General features: G+C 50.7%; 1 protein-coding gene across 7 annotated transcripts in view; it reads left to right on the top strand.

Annotated features, from left to right (window-relative positions):
- The first annotated feature begins 2,714 nt into the window (after positions 1–2,714).
- Positions 2,715–20,296, top strand: part of MAST1 (microtubule associated serine/threonine kinase 1) — a 29,172-nt gene continuing 11,590 nt past the window's right edge. For 5 of the 7 annotated variants that reach the window (XM_045853673.1, XM_045853670.1, XM_045853672.1 and 2 more), the window contains exons 1-10: positions 6,706–6,834; positions 8,447–8,535; positions 8,986–9,061; positions 11,151–11,229; positions 13,383–13,543; positions 13,657–13,732; positions 13,889–14,098; positions 17,073–17,174; positions 17,255–17,387; positions 17,466–17,533. In XM_045853673.1, the coding sequence (XP_045709629.1) occupies positions 6,752–6,834; positions 8,447–8,535; positions 8,986–9,061; positions 11,151–11,229; positions 13,383–13,543; positions 13,657–13,732; positions 13,889–14,098; positions 17,073–17,174; positions 17,255–17,387; positions 17,466–17,533 (1,077 nt within the window). In that variant the 5' untranslated portion in view covers positions 6,706–6,751. Of the gene's footprint in view, positions 2,806–6,462; positions 6,495–6,705; positions 6,835–8,446; positions 8,536–8,985; positions 9,062–11,150; positions 11,230–13,382; positions 13,544–13,656; positions 13,733–13,888; positions 14,099–17,072; positions 17,175–17,254; positions 17,388–17,465; positions 17,534–20,296 lie in introns of those variants that run through there. The other 2 variants (XM_045853676.1, XM_045853671.1) reach the window with 1 other exon arrangement.

Here is a 20,296-nt window from a genome sequence, read left to right as displayed (position 1 = left end):
GCGTGGTTTGGTGCAAGGGAGGTGTTTCCCAGTACCCCGCCCCCTGTTCAGCTGACCAAAGGCTGGAGAACCTGGACCAGTGTGAATACATACATCCTTGTGTTTGCTTTTATGTTGAGGTTGTGGCTAAAACTCTGGATCTATATGTGTGGGAAGTGCGTGTGTGTGCTGGGTGAAGTGTTTGTGTGGCAGTGTGTTGAGTGTGTTTGTTGTGTGTAGTTTATATGTGTCTCTTGTGTGATTGTGTGTGTGTTCAAAATCTGGATAAGCAGGACTGTTTATGCCCCAAGCCAAGTACATCCAGTTGAGTACAAATCAGGTAATAAATGGAGGGGAGGGGAGAGGAGGATCGTGTTAGAGTGTGTGTACTGTGAAAATGTTGGACCAGTGAGCAGATAAAGTCAGTCCATAAAGGTTGTTGACCATAAATGTTTACTATGAGTGAACAAGGGGGCATTGCCATGGGTACAAAGGATGTGTCTGCATCTGAAATATGTGTGTGTGTCCCTTTGTAGTTTCTTGTGTGTACCTTGAAAACATTTCCTCCATTCATTCATTCATTCAACAAATATTTATTGAGCACCTGCTGTGTGTCAGATTCTGGGGATGTAGTAGCGACCAAGATGTGAAAATCTCAATCTTTATAGACCTGACATTTTAGTAGAGCCTGGTAAGAAAAACAGCCCTGTGGTTGGGGTGTGTGTGTGTGTGTGTGTGTGTCCATGTTTTGTTTTGGGAGGGCGGTGTGTCTGCATGCTGGGTCAGAATTTGTGTGTAGCTGAGCTTCCTTTGGTTTTGGGACTGTGTGTGTGTGTGCGCTTTATTGAGTGTATGTGTTGTGTGTGTACTTACTGTATATGGGTATGTTTACATTTTCTAAGTACGTATTTGCAGAATGTGAGTTTGTGTGTATCTGCTGAGTATTGGTGTGTGTATTTGCAGTGTGTGTTTGTGAAATATGTTTGCTGAGTGTGTAGCTATGAGTACATGAGTCTGGTGAGCATGTGTTTGTATTTTGTGTTTGTGTGTGTGTGTTTGCAGAGTGTATGTGTACATGTGTGCGCCTGTCCTCATAGATATGTTTTTGTGCATATGTGTTTTTGTGGGTGATGACCACTACCACAAATCCTTCCCTTCTCTGGCTAGTGCAGAGTTTTTGTCTATTTTACTGCTGTAGTCCTAGGTCCCAAAACACTGATTTGCCCACAGTAGGTGCTCAATACAAGTCAAGTAAATGAACCGATTGCAAGCACTGTCTCGGGGGCCCCCCTTGGGCACCCATTGATGTCTTGGAGACATCAGCAATCAAGACCCGACGGACTTAGCCTTCCCTCGGCCCGTCTTGGGGTAGCCCAGGGTGCTCGTAGGTCATATCTCCCCATGCTGTGGTCTGCCTTCCTCCAGCCATTCCCCTCCCCTGACCTCAGACCCCTTCCCTGAGCATATATTTCAGCACCGTGGACAGGAGCTCGTGAGATCAGCACCACGGAGAGCTCTCACGAAGGCCGGAGTGAAAAGGGCCGACACCAGCGGAATCTGGCCCTTGGACACCGAAGTATGAGACACGGACTCCAGGAGACGGCAACCCAAACATGCCGACAGAGACAAACAATAATTTAGGCAAAGTCGTAGAGATGAGGAGTCTGGCGTGCGGGGAACACGCAGACCAAGACCTCGCGTTTGCCTTCCTTGACAGGCAGGGGTCGCTCCGGTCTAGTGACGCGCCTCCCACGGCTTTCGGGCCAGTTAAGGGCTGTATCTTTTGGGAAGCCCCTTCTACCCTGTCTTCCAATGACTGGAGTCAGGGTGGGGAGCCCTCCAACACTTTGCTCTCTAACTCTGGTCGGTTTGGCCTCAACTGTGGGAACACTGCGGAGGGGAGGGTGGACTGAAAGTCGCTTCAGCTGTCCCCCTCCCCAAAGACCTGCTCATCGCTCCTATAAATATAGCTGGGTCTGGCCTGTCTCCTTAATCCTGGCGGTAAGGGAGGGGTCAGTGGAGGGGCTGCAGGGCTCTGCTTGGGAAAGAGGGCGGCACATGGATGTAAATGTTTTCCTGAGGGGCATCTCCCGTGAGGACCGGTCTTTGGGTGAACATGTCACTCTAAATGTCTCTCCTTGGGATGTGGGGGTCTTGTGGGTGGGAACAATTTCCCACAGAGAATACAGCATGTAGGGGGTCTTTCACTGGGGATGTCCTCACTAGGCTCTCCACGTGAAATGTCACCCATGGAGATTTTTCTATGCGGAAATGTTTCTTTCTGAGGGAGGGGGCTTTTAGAGGCGGTGCCGCCTCGTACAGACCATCTGTCTTAGGAATCATTTTCAGGGTGAGGGGAGGGTCTGGTTGGAAAGGGCCTCGCGTGGAGACTGTCCCCGGGGGAATGTGTCTTCCTGAGAGGGTCGCTGGGGGCGTCGCATGGGGAATGCATCTCGGTGAGAATGTCTCGAGGTGTTTCGCGGGGCATGTCTCTCCCCGGGGGTGTCTCCTTACAGGGTCTCTCCGTAGCTGGGCAGTCTCGGGTTATCTAAAGGCCCCTCCCTTCCCCCTCCCTACCTCCCCCACCTCCCAGGGCGGGGAACCTCGGCCGGGGCGGCTGGGTGCCCAGACGCAGTGACGGTGCCGGACCCGCCCCACTTCGCTCCGCCCCCCTCATCCCCCTGGCCACCACGCGATCCCCGCGGCTTCTCCCTCCCTCCCTCTTCCCTCCTCCCGCCGCCGTCGCCTCCCTCCTCCCTCCCCCGGGCCGCAGCCGCCACCGCTGCAATGGACGACTCCGGCCTGATCCGCCGCCGGAGGCTGCAGGTAGGTGGTAGCCCCGGCCCTGGTAGAGGGGAAGGGGTCGGTGCCCTGGGGCAGAGCCCAGCTGGGGCCGGGAGAACTTGCGCCAGGTTCGGGCCCCCGCGCCCCCTCTCCGGGCCTGGGGTTGCTACCCGCAGGGAACTCGGCGGCCGCGCGTCCTGCCGCGCTGGGAACCCCGCCCCTCAGGCGCCGCCCGGGGATCCAGGAAGCTGAAGGAGGGGGTACAGCCGCACTCCACCTCGAAGACAGCCTCAGGAGCGCCTGGCCCGCCCGAGGGGAAGGGGGCTAGGACCGAAGTCATTGCCCTGGCACTCTGCCAGGCTGGGGATGAGGGGGTGTAGAGCAAAGTTATTGCCCAAGGGCTCCAGCCCTTCGGGGCCGCCAGCGCCGCCACAGCCATAAACATGTTTGTGTGGCAGCTTCGTCCCCTACCTCCTCAGGAGACCCTTCTGGAGGTGTGAGGACCCCCCTGCGACCTCCATGCACCTGTCCGGCATCCAGGATTCTTTCTACTGACCTAATTGGACAGGCACCTAGACAGCCTTCCTCCTCTTTATTCCACCTACTCTTTATTCCACCCCGCTTTACTACACCTCCCCCCATCCTCAAGTCCAGGGCAGCTTGTGGGTGGGCGGGAGCGGTTTTTAGCTCCTTGCAGCCTTAGAAGATGCTGGTCTCCAGGCTGCGCAGCCACGGGAGGTGTGAGTCCACTGCACGGAGTGGGACCCTGAGGATTGTTGTGGAGTATAGGAAGGCAGGGACAAATCCAGACGTCGGCAACTCCCACTTCCAACATGGGTGGGGATTCTGAAGCTGAGAAGGGTCTTCTCCTGTCTGCGGTGTGAGCTTCTAAAGATTAATACAGGGGTTTGGTGTTGCTCCCAAACTGACCCCAGAGGGAAAACTGATCAAAGCCTCACCCCACAGCCTGCCTGGGATCTGGCCTTTCTGAGCCTCGTTGGAGCTCAGCCCCATGCTAGATAATCTGGAGTAGCTTACATAAAGCCTTACGTGGACCCACATCTCTTGCCTGAAGCTTGGGAAAAGAAGGGGAAGATTCAAATCCTCATCCAGAGCCTAGTCCTTTTCTGGACACCTCTAATCCATCGTCCTTGAGGTTGGAGACCAGGGAAAGCTGATCAGTCATTGCAGCAGGAAAAATCGGAGTGAGACGGCAGGAAGGACTTTCCAGGCGTCTGGATGATGCTGGAGCTAGACCTGTATTGGAAAGCTATCAAACAGAGCCTAGATGGCCCCATCTAGGAGCCTTGGGATCCTCAGGTCTTCCCCGAATTCCCTCCTCATTCCAGGGCTGACTTAGGGGGAAGGGTTCTGAGAAAAGGGAGGGAAGGAGCTGTGGCAAAACCAGAGCAGATGCTGAAGGAGCCAGACGGGTACTCGCCCTCGGGTCTCCAGGAAAAAGGAGGGAAGGGGCGGTGCCTGCACGGGGTGTGTCCCCGCCCTCCAGGTGGACGCCGATTTCCATTGGCTCAGTGCCACGCGGGATTTCTGCCTCTCTCGCAAGACCCCACCCCCAGCCCGGGATCCTCCTACTCACCCTCCAGTCCGTCTGGAGGCTACCTCTAGTCTTAGGTATTGGTGCCGGAGTCTTGCCCCTATCTCTTCCCACTGGGAGGGTTAATCAGTTTGCTACCCAGATACACCCTCACACTGGTGCAACCGTTTAGGAACTGTACCTCCCACAACTGCTGTGCGCCTGAGGGTTCCCTGTGAGCAGTTGGGATTGTATATATAGACAGCATCCTAAATTCCGATGCCCTGTCTGCAGAGCCGTCCATTAATCCTAGGGAGAAGTAGCATCCGCTTGGCACAGCCGCTGTGCAGCTGGGGATGGATGTGGCGTCTTTTTACACTGACGCCAAGGAGCCAAATCCTCTACCGCTCTAGTTTGCCCCTTTGTTCGATTTTAGTATGTTTAAGGGCGCTACCGGATGGGGCCAGGTTTGAGGACTTCTTCGACAGGGGCTTAAATGTTCCCCAGGGGCTTACACTCGAAGACCAAGTGTACCCCTGTCTGGAGTCCTGGGCTCCGTGGCCAGAAAAATCCAGGTCTTGATTTTGCTTGGGCCATTGCAGTCGCGAGACCCGCTAGGCTGATCCAAGAGGCCGCTCATTCAAGCTGATCTTGCAAAGACAAGGGAAAAACCCGGCATGGATTTTAGGTCACCCAATGGCTCGGGATGGCAGGTCTGCTGAGGTGGACAGTGTGCCCTTTGACTCTGATCATACATGTGTCTTTCGTACGTGGGAATGGGAAGTCCCTCTGGCCCATCTTCTATCATAATGTGTCCATTCCTGATCCCAATGTACCCATAATAATTCCTGTTCCCATGACCTAATATTGAATGCTAACTATGTACTAAGCATGATTCTGAGGTGCTAGACACCTATATCATCTCAGAGAAATCTCTAGGAGGCACAACTATTGCAAGGTCATTTGCCAAGGATATAAGAGGCTAACCTGGGATCTGAACCCACGGCTTTCTGCTTTTCAGAGATCCCCAAAAAGATTAATTTTCTCCTGGTTGGAGTCCTCAACAAAAGGGCTTAGGAAACCCTCACCCAAAATCTTGAAGCCCTACCCAATCCCCTTTATTCACATCAGCCTGTGGACTCAGAACTGGCTGGGAGGCAGCACCCTCTCTCCCCATCGCTCTTGGAAAAGGGTTCAGACCTGTGTAATTTCTGGTCCATTTAGTAACCTGTATGTTTGACAAGTGGAACACAACAATCTTCTGATGTGTACACATAAAGTTAGTGGCTACCAATTATCACTGACATTATTAAAAAAAAAAAGACCACCTAGCCACTGCCTGATTCCCAATTCAAATCTCAGTTTTGAGCCACCTAACTATTCCCACCCCCAACTCTGTGGATCTGATGGAGAGTGGGATAGAACTCTCAGAGTGTGGAGGAATCATTCATTAATTCATCCTTTCATGCTTGAGCATGCCAAGTTTATTCCTGACTCCAAGCCTTTGCAGTTTCCTCTACCTTGACTGCTTTCTACACAGGTCCTCCCAAAGCTGCTTCTTTACATCAAGCATCTTAAAGGGCACCTCCCCCAGCAGCCCTCTCAGACCATTGTGACCCCTCCTAGCCATTTTCATCACATCACTTTGCTTAATTTTATTCATGACAACTTATCACTGCCTAAAATGATGTTGCTCATGCCTACATTGTTCTTGTCTCCTTCCATCCTCTAAATGCTAGTCCCAAAAGGGCAGGAATTTTCTATTTGTCTTATTTACTGCTGTGTTTCCAGTGCCTAGTACAGTGCCTGGCATGCAGTAGGTGCTCAAATATTTTTTAAAATGAACTCCTATTTCATTTGCTCATACATGCATTGAGATACCAACTTAGGAGTTCTCCATGGGGCCCTGTGCTGGTCTCTGAGGGTCGGGGTGGGGGTGGGGGGGAGGAATCAACCTGGTACACCTCACCGCTACCCCACAGTCCTCAGCGCGTGGCCAAGGGTGCAGGTGATAATACTGATGAGGGGCCTGGGCCATCCAATTTCTCCTGAGAAGACTTGAGGGCAGTGGCTGCTGGCCAATGCTGACCTCTATCCTTTTATTTAAATTATTTTTAAGATTTTATTTATTTTTACTTCTATCCTTTTGCTCCTTTGCCTTCCAGAAGGATTTGCCCCTGCCTCGGAAAAGCAGCAGGTGAGCCTTGGGGAGAGATGCTCTGAGCTGGACGCCCCTTCTCCGGCCGCGGGTTGGGGCCTCTTCTAGGCGCGCTTGCGGGCGGGGCCTGGCGCGCTGGAGTCCCGCTGCGCCCCCTCCTGGCAGGCGGCAGCCGCGCGGCCCTCCCTTCCCCCCCGCCCTTCTCTGCCCGCTGCGGCTCCAGCCTCCACCCCGCGCGCTCCCTCCCCGCGCCGCCGCTGCTGCCGCACCTGCCACCATGTCGCCGCCGCCGGGTCATGTCTGACTCTCTCTGGACTGCGCTTTCCAATTTCTCGATGCCCTCCTTCCCTGGCAGCAGTATGTTCCGCCGCACCAAGAGGTAGACCCCCGATCCCTCAGACCCTGACCCAAGCCGCCCCACCAGCTGCTACCGCAGGGCGGGGCTCGGGATGCTGCACCCGGCCCAGCTGCGCCAGAGGTGCCCGCGCTGCACCTTTCTGCCAGGGATGGGGTTGAATGGGGGCCAGTGTAGAGTCGAGACTGGGGGGCGCCCTGGAAAGAACCGCTGCCGGGGGGAGGGGGTTGCTGCGGGGGAGGGGGTGCAGTGCCTTTGTCTGCTGGCCCTGTGGGCTCTGGCAGCTCAGAGAGGGTAAAGGAAGAACGGGAGGGTAGGGGTTTGGCATTTTCAGAACAATAGCCGCAGCCTGGCCTTCCCCCACCCCCAAGCCGCATGTTCTGGGCGCGCTAATATGCTCAGTCACTGCGGTGAGGGCGGGGTGAGGGGACTGAGGGGCTGGGGTCCCTTTCCTCGAAAGGTTGGCTCCTGAAGGGCAGAAAGAAGGGGGGGTACTTTTATCATGGCACAAACTTGCCCCCCAACACAGCCTCATACGGGAAACAGTGACACACAGCTTCACGTTGGACATGATCTCACACACACACACACACACACACACACACACACACCAGCCCTAGTGGCCCAGATACACCCGGGAGGCACCACAAATACCTAGTCATACAGTGGCCATATGTCAAACACCTGCAGAGACACACAGGGACACCCCCAGTCTCACACAGTAGCAAGTAAACCCACAGGTACACTATTGTATACACTTGTAAACACCCAATAAGATGTTACCTGTATGGTGACACACAGGATTATGCAACTGGAGATGCACAAGACACATATGTGGCAATGACATCCATGCATCCAGTGTTATAACACATGATATCACCCTAAGCATCTCACATGCTGCATCACATGGGTGTCAAAATAAACACTGGGAATCTTGCAGAGAATGAGACACACAGTATTACATATTATCACATGCAAGACTCATACAGGGAATGTCACACACGATGGCATGTTCAGACATGCCCAGTGTCATAGGGTGTTAAACCTACACACAGTAGATGCCACTGTGGACCCTCATGGTGAATGTCACACACAGATAGTGACAGTCTCTCATACAGACTTAGAATGCTACACGAAGACAGACACACACACATAGAGTAGAAATCACACATCATGCAGATGTTACAGCACACAGTGGCACATCTAGTCATGCACCAGTGACATTACACATTGTGTCACATGATGTCACACTAGTACATGCCCAGTGCTGAACTCACACACTGGGTGCCTGCCATGCGTGGATACATGCAGCAAATGTCACACACAGACCTAGACACACAGACACTCAGTACCTCCAATAGTGTCACATAGACAACATGACTATCACTCCGTGACTGACACTATGCCCCACATGGCCCCACATGGTTCATATCAGAAGTCTCTCACATACACATCGCACCTGCATTCCCTCCCATACACAGTCCTGCCAAGGCCTCCACTGCCTCCTCCTTTACTACCTCCTCCTCTGAGTAGTGGTTTTCTGGGGACATTTCCCAGAAAAGGAGTGTGGCTGGTTGGGCTCACAAACTCCCAGCCTGAGCTGCGGCCCGGCCCCTTTGCCTCCCCTTCCCCGCAGCTGCCGCACCAGTAACCGGAAAAGCCTCATCCTGACCAGCACTTCGCCCACGCTGCCGCGACCCCACTCCCCACTGCCTGGACACCTGGGTGAGACAGGTGATGGGTGTGGACCAGAGGAGGTGTCGCCACAGGAGAGGGGTGTGTCCATGCTGCAGGAGGGGTGGGCCGAGTCTGGTTAGTAGAGAGCCCAGATTGGACAAGGGGCGAGGCTATCGCTACGTGGGCGAGGCCAGCCAGCAGAGGGTTACTTACTGATGGGCGGAGCGAGATTGGTAAAGGGGTGGGTCAGAAAGAAAGATCCATACCTGAGGGGCGTTGGCTGTGTCAGAGTAAGGCAGAATCGTCCTGAAGGGGCTGGTCTAACTAGGTGACCTAAACAGCTTCGAAGGGCGGGGCCACAGCGAAGAGGGCGTGGCCCACTCACACTTTGGGACTAAAGAGAGAATGGCTGCTGTCTCCAACCTGTTTTGGGAATCAGGAAATCTGATGGGATTGCCCCCCAGCCCAGGCCTAAAGATCCCCCTTTTTCCGCCACAGGTAGCAGTCCCCTGGATAGCCCCCGCAACTTCTCTCCCAACACCCCCGCCCACTTCTCCTTTGCCTCTTCCCGAAGGTGAGTCCTTGTCTGCAGGGCCCCAGAACCCTCCCTGGTCGGACTCTCCCCACCCACCGTCTGGGCTGCCATCTGTTCCCCTCCTAATTGGACCTGAGCCAGGGCCTGAGGGTTCTGCAGAGTGCCCCAATGTCCCCGAGGTAACCAGCGCCCAGCCTTAGGGGCGGGGCCTATAAGAAGGCGGTGCCAACGCCTTTGCTGAATCCGGGGGAAGGGGCAGGGCTTCTTCGCAGAGCCTCAAAGCTTTGGGTCTGTCTCCCGCCTAGCGCTCTTGGCCAGGCGTTTCCATAGCAACAGGACCGGAGTGGAGATGAAGTGCGCAAGCGCAGACTGAGCGTTGCCCAAGGAGGGACTCTGGATCCCCAAAGTGGGGGAGGGTTCCTAGGGCTATTTCTCGAGGACCAAAGAGGAGGAATCTCAGGTTTCCCTCTAGGGCGAGGATGTCTGCGTGTGTTTCTGGAGTATGTCTAAATTTATTTTCTGGGGACTTTGGAGAAATTGGACGAAGCCAAGAGATTCCTTGAATATTTTGGGGAGAAACTTCTGGGAATCACCAGCGTGTTTGGGCAGGTCTCTTTTTCTCTGAACTTGTCCGAACACATGCTGTGCTCTGGGAGTTGAGTGCAGAGGAGAATGACACCCCTGTATACCCAGAGTTGAATTGGAGTGGCAGGCCAGAGAACCGGGATCACTGCAAAGACGGGTGAAGGCCGTGTTGTGGGAGACACAGGGGACTGTGGGGACAGCTCCCTAGGGAGAATGGTGGAAGGCCCCCGTTTTAGCGAGGGAAAAGAGACAGAGAGGGGCAGAAGCATCCATGTGTGTTTGCCTTCACACACACCCCACTGGGGTCCCTGCCAGCAACCCAGGCATGTTTCCTGACTGGGAATCAAACCCGGGACCCTTTGGTTTGCAGGCCGGCACTCAATCCATTGAGCTACACCAGCCAGGGCAGGAAGGGCCCCCTCTTGTCCATGGAATTCATCTCAGAGCAATAGGGAACCAGAAAAATGGCTGATGATGTGGTCACCTTCATGGAGGGTGGGCTGGGAGGCAGGCTGGCTGAGCAATGGCAATGCCTGGAGGGAGGAATGAAGGAGTCCAGTGTGTGGGAGTGTGTCCCTGCCGCTGTGCAATCTGTGCCCCAGTGTGTGGGGGTATAATTTTTCGAGGTTGTGAATATATGAAGCAGCCTGTGCCTGCACCTGTGTCCATGGGGATGTGTATGCGTCAGCATGTGAGTATGAATGTGTGTGAGTGTGTAACTGTATGGTTGTAAATGTATGTGAGTATGTGAGGGAGTATGCACCGCCCAGTGTGTCTCATGTGTGTACTCTATGTGGGAGTGTGAATGAATGTGTGGCTGTGTGAGGGTTTGAATGTGTGACTGAGAACATGAGGGCGTCTTGACTAAATGTGTGAATGTGAAAGTGTGGAGTGTACGTGAGGAGCTGTTGGCTGTGTGTGTTTTAGAGTGAGGGTGCTGGGTCTTTACAAGTGTCTGTGTCTATACGTGACTGGATGTCTGGTTTTGCAAGTGCCTTCTGTGCTAGTGTGGGAAAGTGTGATACTTGGGTCCATGTACCGGTCATGTGTGTGACTGTGAGTGCATGAACTTGACCACACTGGTCACTTTAACACTAGTGGGTGTGGCCAGGAAAACAACTGTGTTTGTGTGAACCTGAGTGTACTGATGTGAGAATATGCGTCAGTGTGTGGGGGTCTGGGAAGATTCCAGGGGTCTGCCTATGAGAGCTTTCTCATGGGGGCATCCTCTAGGGGTCAACTTTTGGGGTCTTCTGGGATGATTTCCTCTACTGGGTTTTTCTGGTCTCTCTTGGGGAGGGTCCATGCTGGGGGCTAGTGTGAGCTGAGTATGGCAAGAGAGGAAGTTCATGGGAAGGAGCAGAGGAGACTCATATCTGACTGAAAAGACTTCCTCCTTACTTCCCTGACTTGGGGGGCCTTCAGGAATCTCGGAGCACATAGATATACTCCCGTAAATCCTGTCCTGGCTTCTCTCTCAACCTGAGAAGTGGGAGGGACTGGTGGGACCTAGTGTCCTCTGAGCACCTTGGCTGGGTTCCAGGGCGGACGGACGCCGTTGGTCTCTGGCTTCGCTCCCTTCATCTGGCTATGGCACCAACACACCCAGCTCCACTGTCTCGGTGAGTGTCAGGGGGTGGATGGGTGGGCAGGATATCCTCTAACCCCAAGGCCCACATACAGGCCAGCAGCTGGGCTTGCATTAGTGAGTGCTTTGGGTTTTCCTTGTCGTCCAAGGGTGTCGCTTATCCATCTGTTAGTGGATTGCAGGTCTCAACCTGCTCCTAACCCCAGCCCTATTCTCCACCCTCAACATATCTTCTTGGGGATCCTATTCATCACCAACTTATTTTACAGATAATGGCATTAAGCAACTTGCCAAGTGTCTGCAGCTGGCCAAGGCCAGTCCCCACCTGTTACCCAGAACCCATGTGCTCACCCACTGCAATATCCAAAGTCTCTCTCTCTCCATCTGACCCCCTTTCTACCTGTGTCTCTGGTTTGCTCATCCATCCACTGGTATGATGTTCAGCAGACATTTATCACATGACTGTCATGTGATGGGTGGGCTCTATAAGCTGAGGAGAGTCCAAGGATTTACAAAGCCCTCATGGAGGGAGACAGACAAAGCCCTCATGGAAGGATAAGAATGTATTTATAACAAAGGGGGTTGGAACTGTGATGGGAGTGGTATAGGGGGAGGTGACAGCAGAGAGGAGGCAACTGACTTAGCTGGGAGGGGGAGGGGAGTCAAATGAGCCTTTGTGGAAGGGTTGGCATTGAAGCCAAGACCAAGAATCAGCAGTAGTTTGGCAGATGGAAGAAGGGAGGGAAGGGTGTTCAAGGAATGAGGAATATCATGTGCAAGCTCCCAGAGGCAACAAAGAGCTTGGCTACACTGGGAAAGCTGGAAATAGCCTTGTGTGGCTGGACTTTGAGTTGGAAGTGGAAGAGTTGAGGTGAGCCAAGCAGTGACTGATTATGCTGGGGCCTGTTGTCCAGAGGGGGGGCGGAGGTGGATTTTATTCTAAATGCAGGGGGAAGTCATATAAAGTCTTTTTTGCTGTATATTAAATTGTATTACAATTTCAGCCTGAACTCTTTGAAATTGTGCTTTTGAAGGTCATAGATTGTATGCATTTAAAAATTATTTTCGTAGCTACTGATGGGTTAGGGAGTTTTAAGCAGGGGAATGAGTGATATGATATTTAAAAAGAGCATTCTGCCTACAGCATCCCATGGATGTCCTTGTGTCTCTTCACTGATGTCTGTGGGCCTGTGTTTGCTCTGGCTACATGCCAGGCCCTGACCAGAGACCAAGCAGAGCCAACCTCTGCCCTCAGCAGACAGTGATGACAAATAAGTGATAAAGATGTAATACATCAGGAGGTAAATACAGCAAGAGGAAACAAGATAGGGTAATATTAGGAAGTGACAGGTGTGTGTTCAGAGGAGACCTCCCTGAAGGGTGACACGTAAGCAAAAATTTGAGAGAGGAGTCATCCATAGTAGATGTGCTCCGAGCAGAGGGAACAGCCAGTGCACAGACCCTGAGGCAGAAGTGTGCCTGCCTTGTTTAAGGTCTATCTGGAAGGCCACAGCTCTGTGGGTGGAGGAGAGCAAGAGAGAGGGAGAGTGGGCAGAGGTGAGGGTAGAGAGACAGGGCCAGATGTTCATGCAGAATCTTGTGGGCTGTGAGGAAGACTTTGGTGTTCACCCCAAGTAAGGTGAGAGCCACGAAGTGTTCTGAACAGAGGAGGGATGCGACTTGACTCAGGTTTGTTTTGTTTTTTAATTTTTTAAAAGATTTTATTTATTTTCAGAGAGAGGGGAAGGGAGGGAGGAAGAGAGGGAGAGAAACACCAATATGTGAGAGAAGCACCAATCAGTTTCAATCATTGCCTCTGTCCCTCCCCAACCCCCAACCCGGGACCTGGCCCACAACCCAGGCATGTGTCCAGACTCGGAATCAAACCGGCCACATTTTGATTTGCAGAAAGAGGCCTGATCCACTGAGCCCCACCAGTCAGGGTTTGACTTACATTTTAACAGATTCCCTCTAGTCACATCTGTGTCTGTTCTTACACGTCTGTCCCCATCCCTCTGTTGCCAAGAGTACTAACCTGGGTCCTTGGACTCCAGGATCACAATCAGGTCCTAACACCAGCCTTGCCAGCAGTCCATCAGCCCCGGGAATCTGAGCCCTGGGTCCTGAGCTGTGGGGGGACCGCAGTAGCCCTGACCTGGTACTGCCTCCCCCCCACCTCGCCCCCAGTCTTCCTGCTCCTCCCAGGAGCGCCTGCACCAGCTGCCCTACCAGCCCACCGTGGACGAGCTCCACTTCCTGTCCAAACACTTTGGCAGCACTGAGAGCATCACAGACGAGGATGGAGGCCGCCGCTCCCCGGCAGTGCGGCCCCGCTCGCGGAGCCTCAGGTGGGCCGGCATCCGCCAACTCCAAGTCGGTAGTTTGGGTGCTTGTGCACTACAAAATTCCAGTCCCCGCGAATAGGCAGGAGACTGGACAGGATGGGCTTCTCTCCCCACAGCCCCGGGCGATCCCCCTCCTCCTATGACAACGAAATCGTGATGATGAACCATGTCTACAAGGAGAGGTTCCCAAAGGTGAGGGTCAGGGCGGGGACGCCGCGGGCAAGCTGGGCGGCCACAGCCCTCCCTGCTCGCCTTAGCTCCGCGCGCCCCCTGGTGGTCTGCGTGTGCAGCGCAGGCTTCTGATGACCACAGCCTCTGGGCTAAGCTCTGTCTTTATCGCTCCCGCAGGCCACCGCGCAGATGGAGGAGAAGCTGCGCGACTTCACCCGCGCCTACGAACCTGACAGCGTGCTGCCGTTGGCCGACGGGGTGCTCAGCTTCATTCACCACCAGATCATCGAGCTGGCCCGGGACTGCCTGACCAAGTCCCGCGACGGCCTCATAACCACGGTCTACTTCTACGAATTGCAGGAGAACCTAGAGAAGCTGCTGCAGGATGTGAGTGCACTGGCAGGCCGGCCCCATCCCAGACTCTGCACCCCAAAACCAGGCCAATGCCTTCCTTTGCCCAACATCCACTCAGGGGGCTCCTACCACATTCTAGGCGCTGGTGTGGAGCTGAGAATTCAGGGGTGGAAGAAAAGGACGCAATGCCTGCTCTAGATCTGATGGGGGAGGCAGGTATTTAACCTCTTTCAGGTCTTTACTCAAATATCACCTTCTCAGTTCGGCCTCTTAGACCCCTCTGTTTAAATGTCAAACTGTGCTCACACTCATCATCCACTGCCTCTTCAGGTTTTACCTTAGCACTTAGCACCATCTGTCATACTGTATGTTTTTTTCTTATCTCATTTCTTGTCAGTCCCACAGGTGATGGTAATGTTGCCTATTTGTACACTGTTGTACTCCGAGTGCCCAGCACAGTGCCCAGCACACAGTAGGTGGTCAATAAGTGTTGATTAAATAAATGGGTGAATGGATGAATAAATGAAAGTAAACAAGATGATGCCCTCACTCAATGATAATGGATAGCATTTATTGAACATTTAGTGTGTGCTGGGCATTGTGTACTGGGGCACTGGGAACACAGCAGTGAGCAAACCAGAGAAATATTCTTGCCCTCCTAGGGCTGATATCCTACTATGGGAGATGGACAGAAGCATGAAAATGATCAAATTGAGGAAGTCAATTATTTCAGCTGATGCTTAAGGCTACAAAGAAAATTAGAGAAGGGCACTGGTTGGAGTGTTAGGGCCTCCCTTGTAAAGTCCAGGAGGCCTCCCTGGAGGAGGTGACATTGAAATTGGGGAAAGAATTAGGAGGTGGCAGTTATGAGAAAAGCTGGAGGGCATTTGTGTTGAGCAGGGTGAACAGCACATGCAAGGTCCCTGAAGTGAGGAGGCAGGCTGGAAAATTCCAGGAGCACAGAAGCCATGCTACTGCACTGTCTTGAGGTGATGAGGTTGGATAAGGGCAGAAGGACCAGAATATGGAGCTCTGGGCTCCCAGCCTTCTGCCCCAAAGGACAGCATGTTGGTGTGATTACATACTTTGCCATCAGATCTGGTTTGAGTTTTGATTCTGCCACTAAGTCCACAGGAGTCAAGAGTACAGATTCCAAACAGCCTAGATTCACATCCAGCTCCTGACTTATTTACTATGCAGAGGTTATTGACTTTTCCAAGTCACTTAACCTCTCTATGCCTTCTGCTATAAAAGTGGGATTCACTCATTCTTTAATGCCAGAAATATTTATTAAGAACCTATTTTGGGGGCAGCACTGGCCTAGAAGTTGGAAAATCAGCTGGAGATAGAAGTCCCCACCCTGGGGAGCTGAAACACTAGCCAGAAGCAGCAGAAAGCAAACAACGGGCACCAGAGTTGGGACTAGGATAAGGCAAGTGACCCACTTTTCCCCCCAGAACACTGAACTAATTACTGAAAAAGTTGAACAGTAAGCATATTAAAACTTAACATTATTTTAAGTTAAATATTTATTTGCAATTAAATCAGAATGTTTTACTTTTCTGGTTTTAGTAAAAGCAAACTTATCAACAGTAATATATATTATTTATTTATCTATGTATTTTTATTTTTTTATCCTCACCCTAAGGCATGTTTTCATTGCTCTTAGAAAGAGAAAGAGAACATTGATGTGAGAGAGAAACATCTGTTATTTGCCCTTTTCTTTTTCGTGTGCTCCCCACCTGGGCTTGAACCTAGGACACTTTGGTCCATGGGAGGATGCTCTAACCAACTATATTTGTTTTTTAACCCTCACCCAAAGATATGTTCAGTGATTGATTTTAGGGAGAGAGGAAGGGGGAGAGGGGAGAGAGAGAAACAATCGGAGAGAGAAACATCAGTCAGTTGCCTCCTGTAAGCATCCCCACAAGGAATCGAACCCGAAACTGAGGTATGTGTTCTGACTGCAACTTTTGGTGCATGGGACGATGATCTAGTCACCTGAGCCACACAGCCAGGGCGATATAATTTTTATTAAAACCATTAATGTCTAAAAAGCACATATAGATTCTCACATTTCCTTTTGCTTTAAGCTCCAACATGGCTGCACACAGCACTCACTGGATCCTGTGCTTGTTTAAAGTCTGCTCTCTTGCTTGTCACAGATTTTTGTCATTCATTTTGATTTTTCAAACATTGCATTAAAATATCAGTGATCTTGAAGAGTGAGGTTTTTGTCCCAAGATGGGTGCCTCTTTGCCTCACCCCGGTGGGCATGATAGGTAAATTAATATATGCCATGTTTGAAGGGTATTCATGTGATGGAAAAAAGAAGTAGGTTAGGGTCATTGTGACTGAGTTTGCTACCAGGAGGTGAGCTGCAGTTTCAGGTTGGGGTGGAGAGAATAAGTCAGGCCTCTGTGAAGAGGTGGCAACGGAGTGGTAACCTGATGGAGAAGTAGGGAGTCACCCGGGGATCCGAGGGGAGAGCCTGCCAGTCAGAGGGAACGTGAATTGCAAGAGTGAAGGTTTTAGGACACTGTCTGCTATAATAATAGTGATCATTATTTTTACTCTGTGGCCTGGGCCTCAGTTTTCTCACCTAAAAAATGAAACAGCAGCCCTGGCTGGGGTGGCCCAGTTGGTTGGAGCGTCATTCCCTAACCCAAAAGGTTGCGGTTTCGGTTCCTGGTCAGGGCACATATCTAGGTTTTGGGTTCAGTCCCCAGTCAGGGTATGTGCAAGAGGTAACAGATTGATGTTTCTCTCTCGCATCGATGTTCCTCTCCCTTCCTTCCCCTCTCTCTAAAAAATCAATAAGCATGTCCTTGAGTGAGGTTAAACAATAAAATAGAATAGAATAGAATAAAATCAAAATCAAAATAAAATAAAATAAAAAACCAAAATACCACAATAGTAGTGGTGTGTAGATGGTGGGGTTGGGAGAAGGGCCTGGCTGAGGCAGGGCGCCTGGAAATCCCCTCACCCCATGTGCTCTCCTTCCCAGGCCTATGAACGTTCTGAGAGCTTAGAGGTGGCCTTCGTCACCCAGCTGGTGAAGAAACTGCTCATTATCATCTCTCGCCCTGCAAGGCTGCTGGAGTGCCTGGTGAGGGAGCTGGGAGGGGGCGGGGGGGCTGGCAGGGGCCCCTCAGAGCCTGCCGCAAGCCCACCCCTGCCCTGCCTCAGGAATTCAACCCCGAGGAGTTCTACCACTTGCTAGAGGCAGCCGAGGGCCATGCCAAGGAGGGCCATCTTGTCAAGACAGACATCCCTCGTTACATCATCCGCCAGCTGGGCCTCACCCGGGACCCTTTTCCAGGTGACAGCTGGTAGGCACAGGGGGCTGGAGGCGAGCCCACTGGGATCCTACCTCCACTCACTCTCAGTTGCTTCCTAGACGTGGTGCACCTGGAGGAACAGGACAGTGGTGGCTCCAACACGCCGGAACAGGATGACCTGTCTGAGGTAAGGCCAGGTGGCCTAGAGGTCAGTACTCTGGTTCTGGCTGGATAGGCAGGGGCTCACACCTCCTGGCTCTGTGCCGTCTGGCTGGGTAGATCTCTTGGTCTCTGCTCTGAGCCTCAGTTTTCTCATCTGTCAGTTGGGTTAATAATGTGTTCTTCTTCCATGGGCCTTTTACTTTTCATAGTCAAATACACATACTACAAACTGTACTGTTTTAAAATGAACAATTCAGTGTATTTAGTACATTTACAATGTTGTGCAGCCATCACCTCTTCTAGTTCTGGAACATTTTCATTACCCAAAAGGAAACTGTAGCCATTAGGCAGTCACTCCCCATTCCCCCTCCTGCAGGGCCCCGGCAATCACTGACCTGCTTTCTGTCTCCGTGGATTGCTTTTTCTGAACATTTCGTATACATGGAACCATGGACTCTGTGGTGTGTTGTGTCTGGCAAAGTGTTTTCAAGGTTCATTCATGGTGTAGCATGAATCAGTGCTTCGCTCCTTTTTGTGACCGAATAATAATTCATTGCAGGGATATATCATATTGGTTTATCCATTGTCCACTGGTGGACACTTGAGTTGTTTCTGTCTTTTGCCTGTTGTGTGAATAGTGCTGTTATGAACATTTGTGTACAGGTGTTTGAACAACTATTTCAGTTCTTTTGGGTATATACCTAGCAGTGGAATTGCTGGGTAATATGGTAATTCTATGTTTAATTTATTGAGGAGTGATGCATGCAGTTTTGAGTGAGCTGAGTGTCTTTTGTGCCGAGAGCTCAGTGCAGTAAGAATTGCCGCAGTGCCATGGCCAGGCCAGCCACACTTTGGAAGATGCCCCACGTGCCCAGTAGAGACTGCCTGCCATGACAGCCATGCGTGTGTTTCCTCTGCAGTGTCTAGTGTTATTCAAAAGTTTGAAGCAAAATAAAGAAATCAGAAGATTTTGCCTCAAAACTGGGGTTGGGTCTTCTTTTGAAAAAATCACACACACATATCTTTCATATATATATATATATATATATATATATGTAAATATATATATTTAAAAGAATCTCACTATACATGCCATTTGTTTAATTTTTTGAATAGGTAATGGAATGACATCACTCAAAAGTCTAAAACTCTAAAAGGTATTTATCTTTAATTGTTGTTTGTAGGATTCTACATAATTCCATTCAATCAAACTTGTTAATTGAGTGATTCAAATCTTCCATCTCCCTATTCCTTTATTAATTTATCTTGCCTGATTGATCTCATAGTGTCTGAAAGGTATGTGTTAAATCATTGTTTTGAGGTATTTCTCTCTGTAATTCTGTCAATTTTTGTGTCAGATATTTTTAGGCTACATTCTTTTTAAAAAATTTTCATTCATGTATTTATTCTACAATCAAAATAAATCATAATCTAAATGGTATAATATTTTTAAAAGGTAAAGGAGATTCTGTATCCCAACCTTTTTAATAAAACAGGCATCGGTCTAAAATGCAACACTAAATAGGTGTTCCATTCCCGTGGTGGAATAATACATAATAATTACACAGAAAACTTCACTAAAGACCTGAGATGAGGCAAATAATGCTTTGAATCATACTGCCCAATGAGTAGAGGCGTGCTGCAAATAATGTCTATTAACATTTTACTGCAAGAAGGAAAAATCTCCAAGGTAACTATAAACTCAAGCCCCTCATTTCATGCATCTGGCCTTGGCTTTTGTCTTCCTTTCTCAGACACATCCAAATCAGAAAGGCTCTGGTACCCCGTGCTCAAAAATGCCACCATAAGTCCCCAGGACCTCAGTGTAGACTGCCACTAATGAACCTGTATGCAACCTTCATCCAGAACCTTCAGGGAACTCAAGATCCCAAGCTTGGCCCTGGCTGGTGTGGCTCAGTAGATTGAGTGCTGGCCTGTGAACCAAAAGGTCACAGGTTCTATTCCCAGTCAAGCCACATGCTTGGGTTGGGGGCCACGTCCCCAGTTGGGGTGTGTGAGAGGCAACTGATTGATGTATCTCTCACATTGATGTTTCTTTACCTCTCTTTTCCCTTCCCTCCCCCTCTTTCTAAAAAGTAAATAAATAAAACCTTAAAAAATAAAGTAGTTCTTAAGACATAATAAATATGTGCTGAATTAATCAATGTAAACATTCACAGCTAATCATAACAATCAATCAAGCTTAATAAAAAAAAACCCAAACTCGAAGAGCAGCAGCATTTCTTTGAACATTAGTTTTCACTGTCCAATCAGCTCTGACCGGCCATGTGCATCTCATAAACAAACCAAAATGTTATCTTATTATTTTATTCTTGCAAAATGTTAAGTAGGCCATGTGAGTTTAATGATTTTTTTTACAGAAATGATAAAAATTCAAAGGGTTTATGGGAAAAAGCAAACCAGTCCTTTGCAGCCTAACTCGTTTGTTTCTGGGCTGTGAAGGGGGCGATCAGGCAGTAGAAGGTCCCCCTCCCACTGTCACGCCATGGTGTCCAGTAGAGCGTGGGGTCAAGCAGACCCTGTTTGAGGTGGATGGCACAGCATCCGGTTTCTGGGAGAATTTCTGCCATTCTGGAACTTTGTTCTTCTCAGCATAATCATATGCAGTAGAACCAGAAGTCAGTAGTTGGTGTGGCAAATACAATAGGTGGTGCTTCTGTGGAAACCACGGGCTTTAACCCTGTGGGCTATGGGCAGTGGAAGGAGGCTCATGCTCCACCAATTTCAATGTGAAGGCACTAAACTTGTAGGCTGTGATGCCCCATGT

This window comes from Phyllostomus hastatus, unplaced genomic scaffold (genome assembly GCF_019186645.2).
Source record: "Phyllostomus hastatus isolate PE091 unplaced genomic scaffold, TTU_PhHast_1.1 phas_contig_98, whole genome shotgun sequence".
NCBI classification, from domain to species: Eukaryota; Metazoa; Chordata; class Mammalia; order Chiroptera; family Phyllostomidae; genus Phyllostomus; species Phyllostomus hastatus.
The sequence above is the reverse complement of the archived record's forward strand: the minus strand, read 5'-3'. Positions and strand labels throughout refer to the sequence as shown.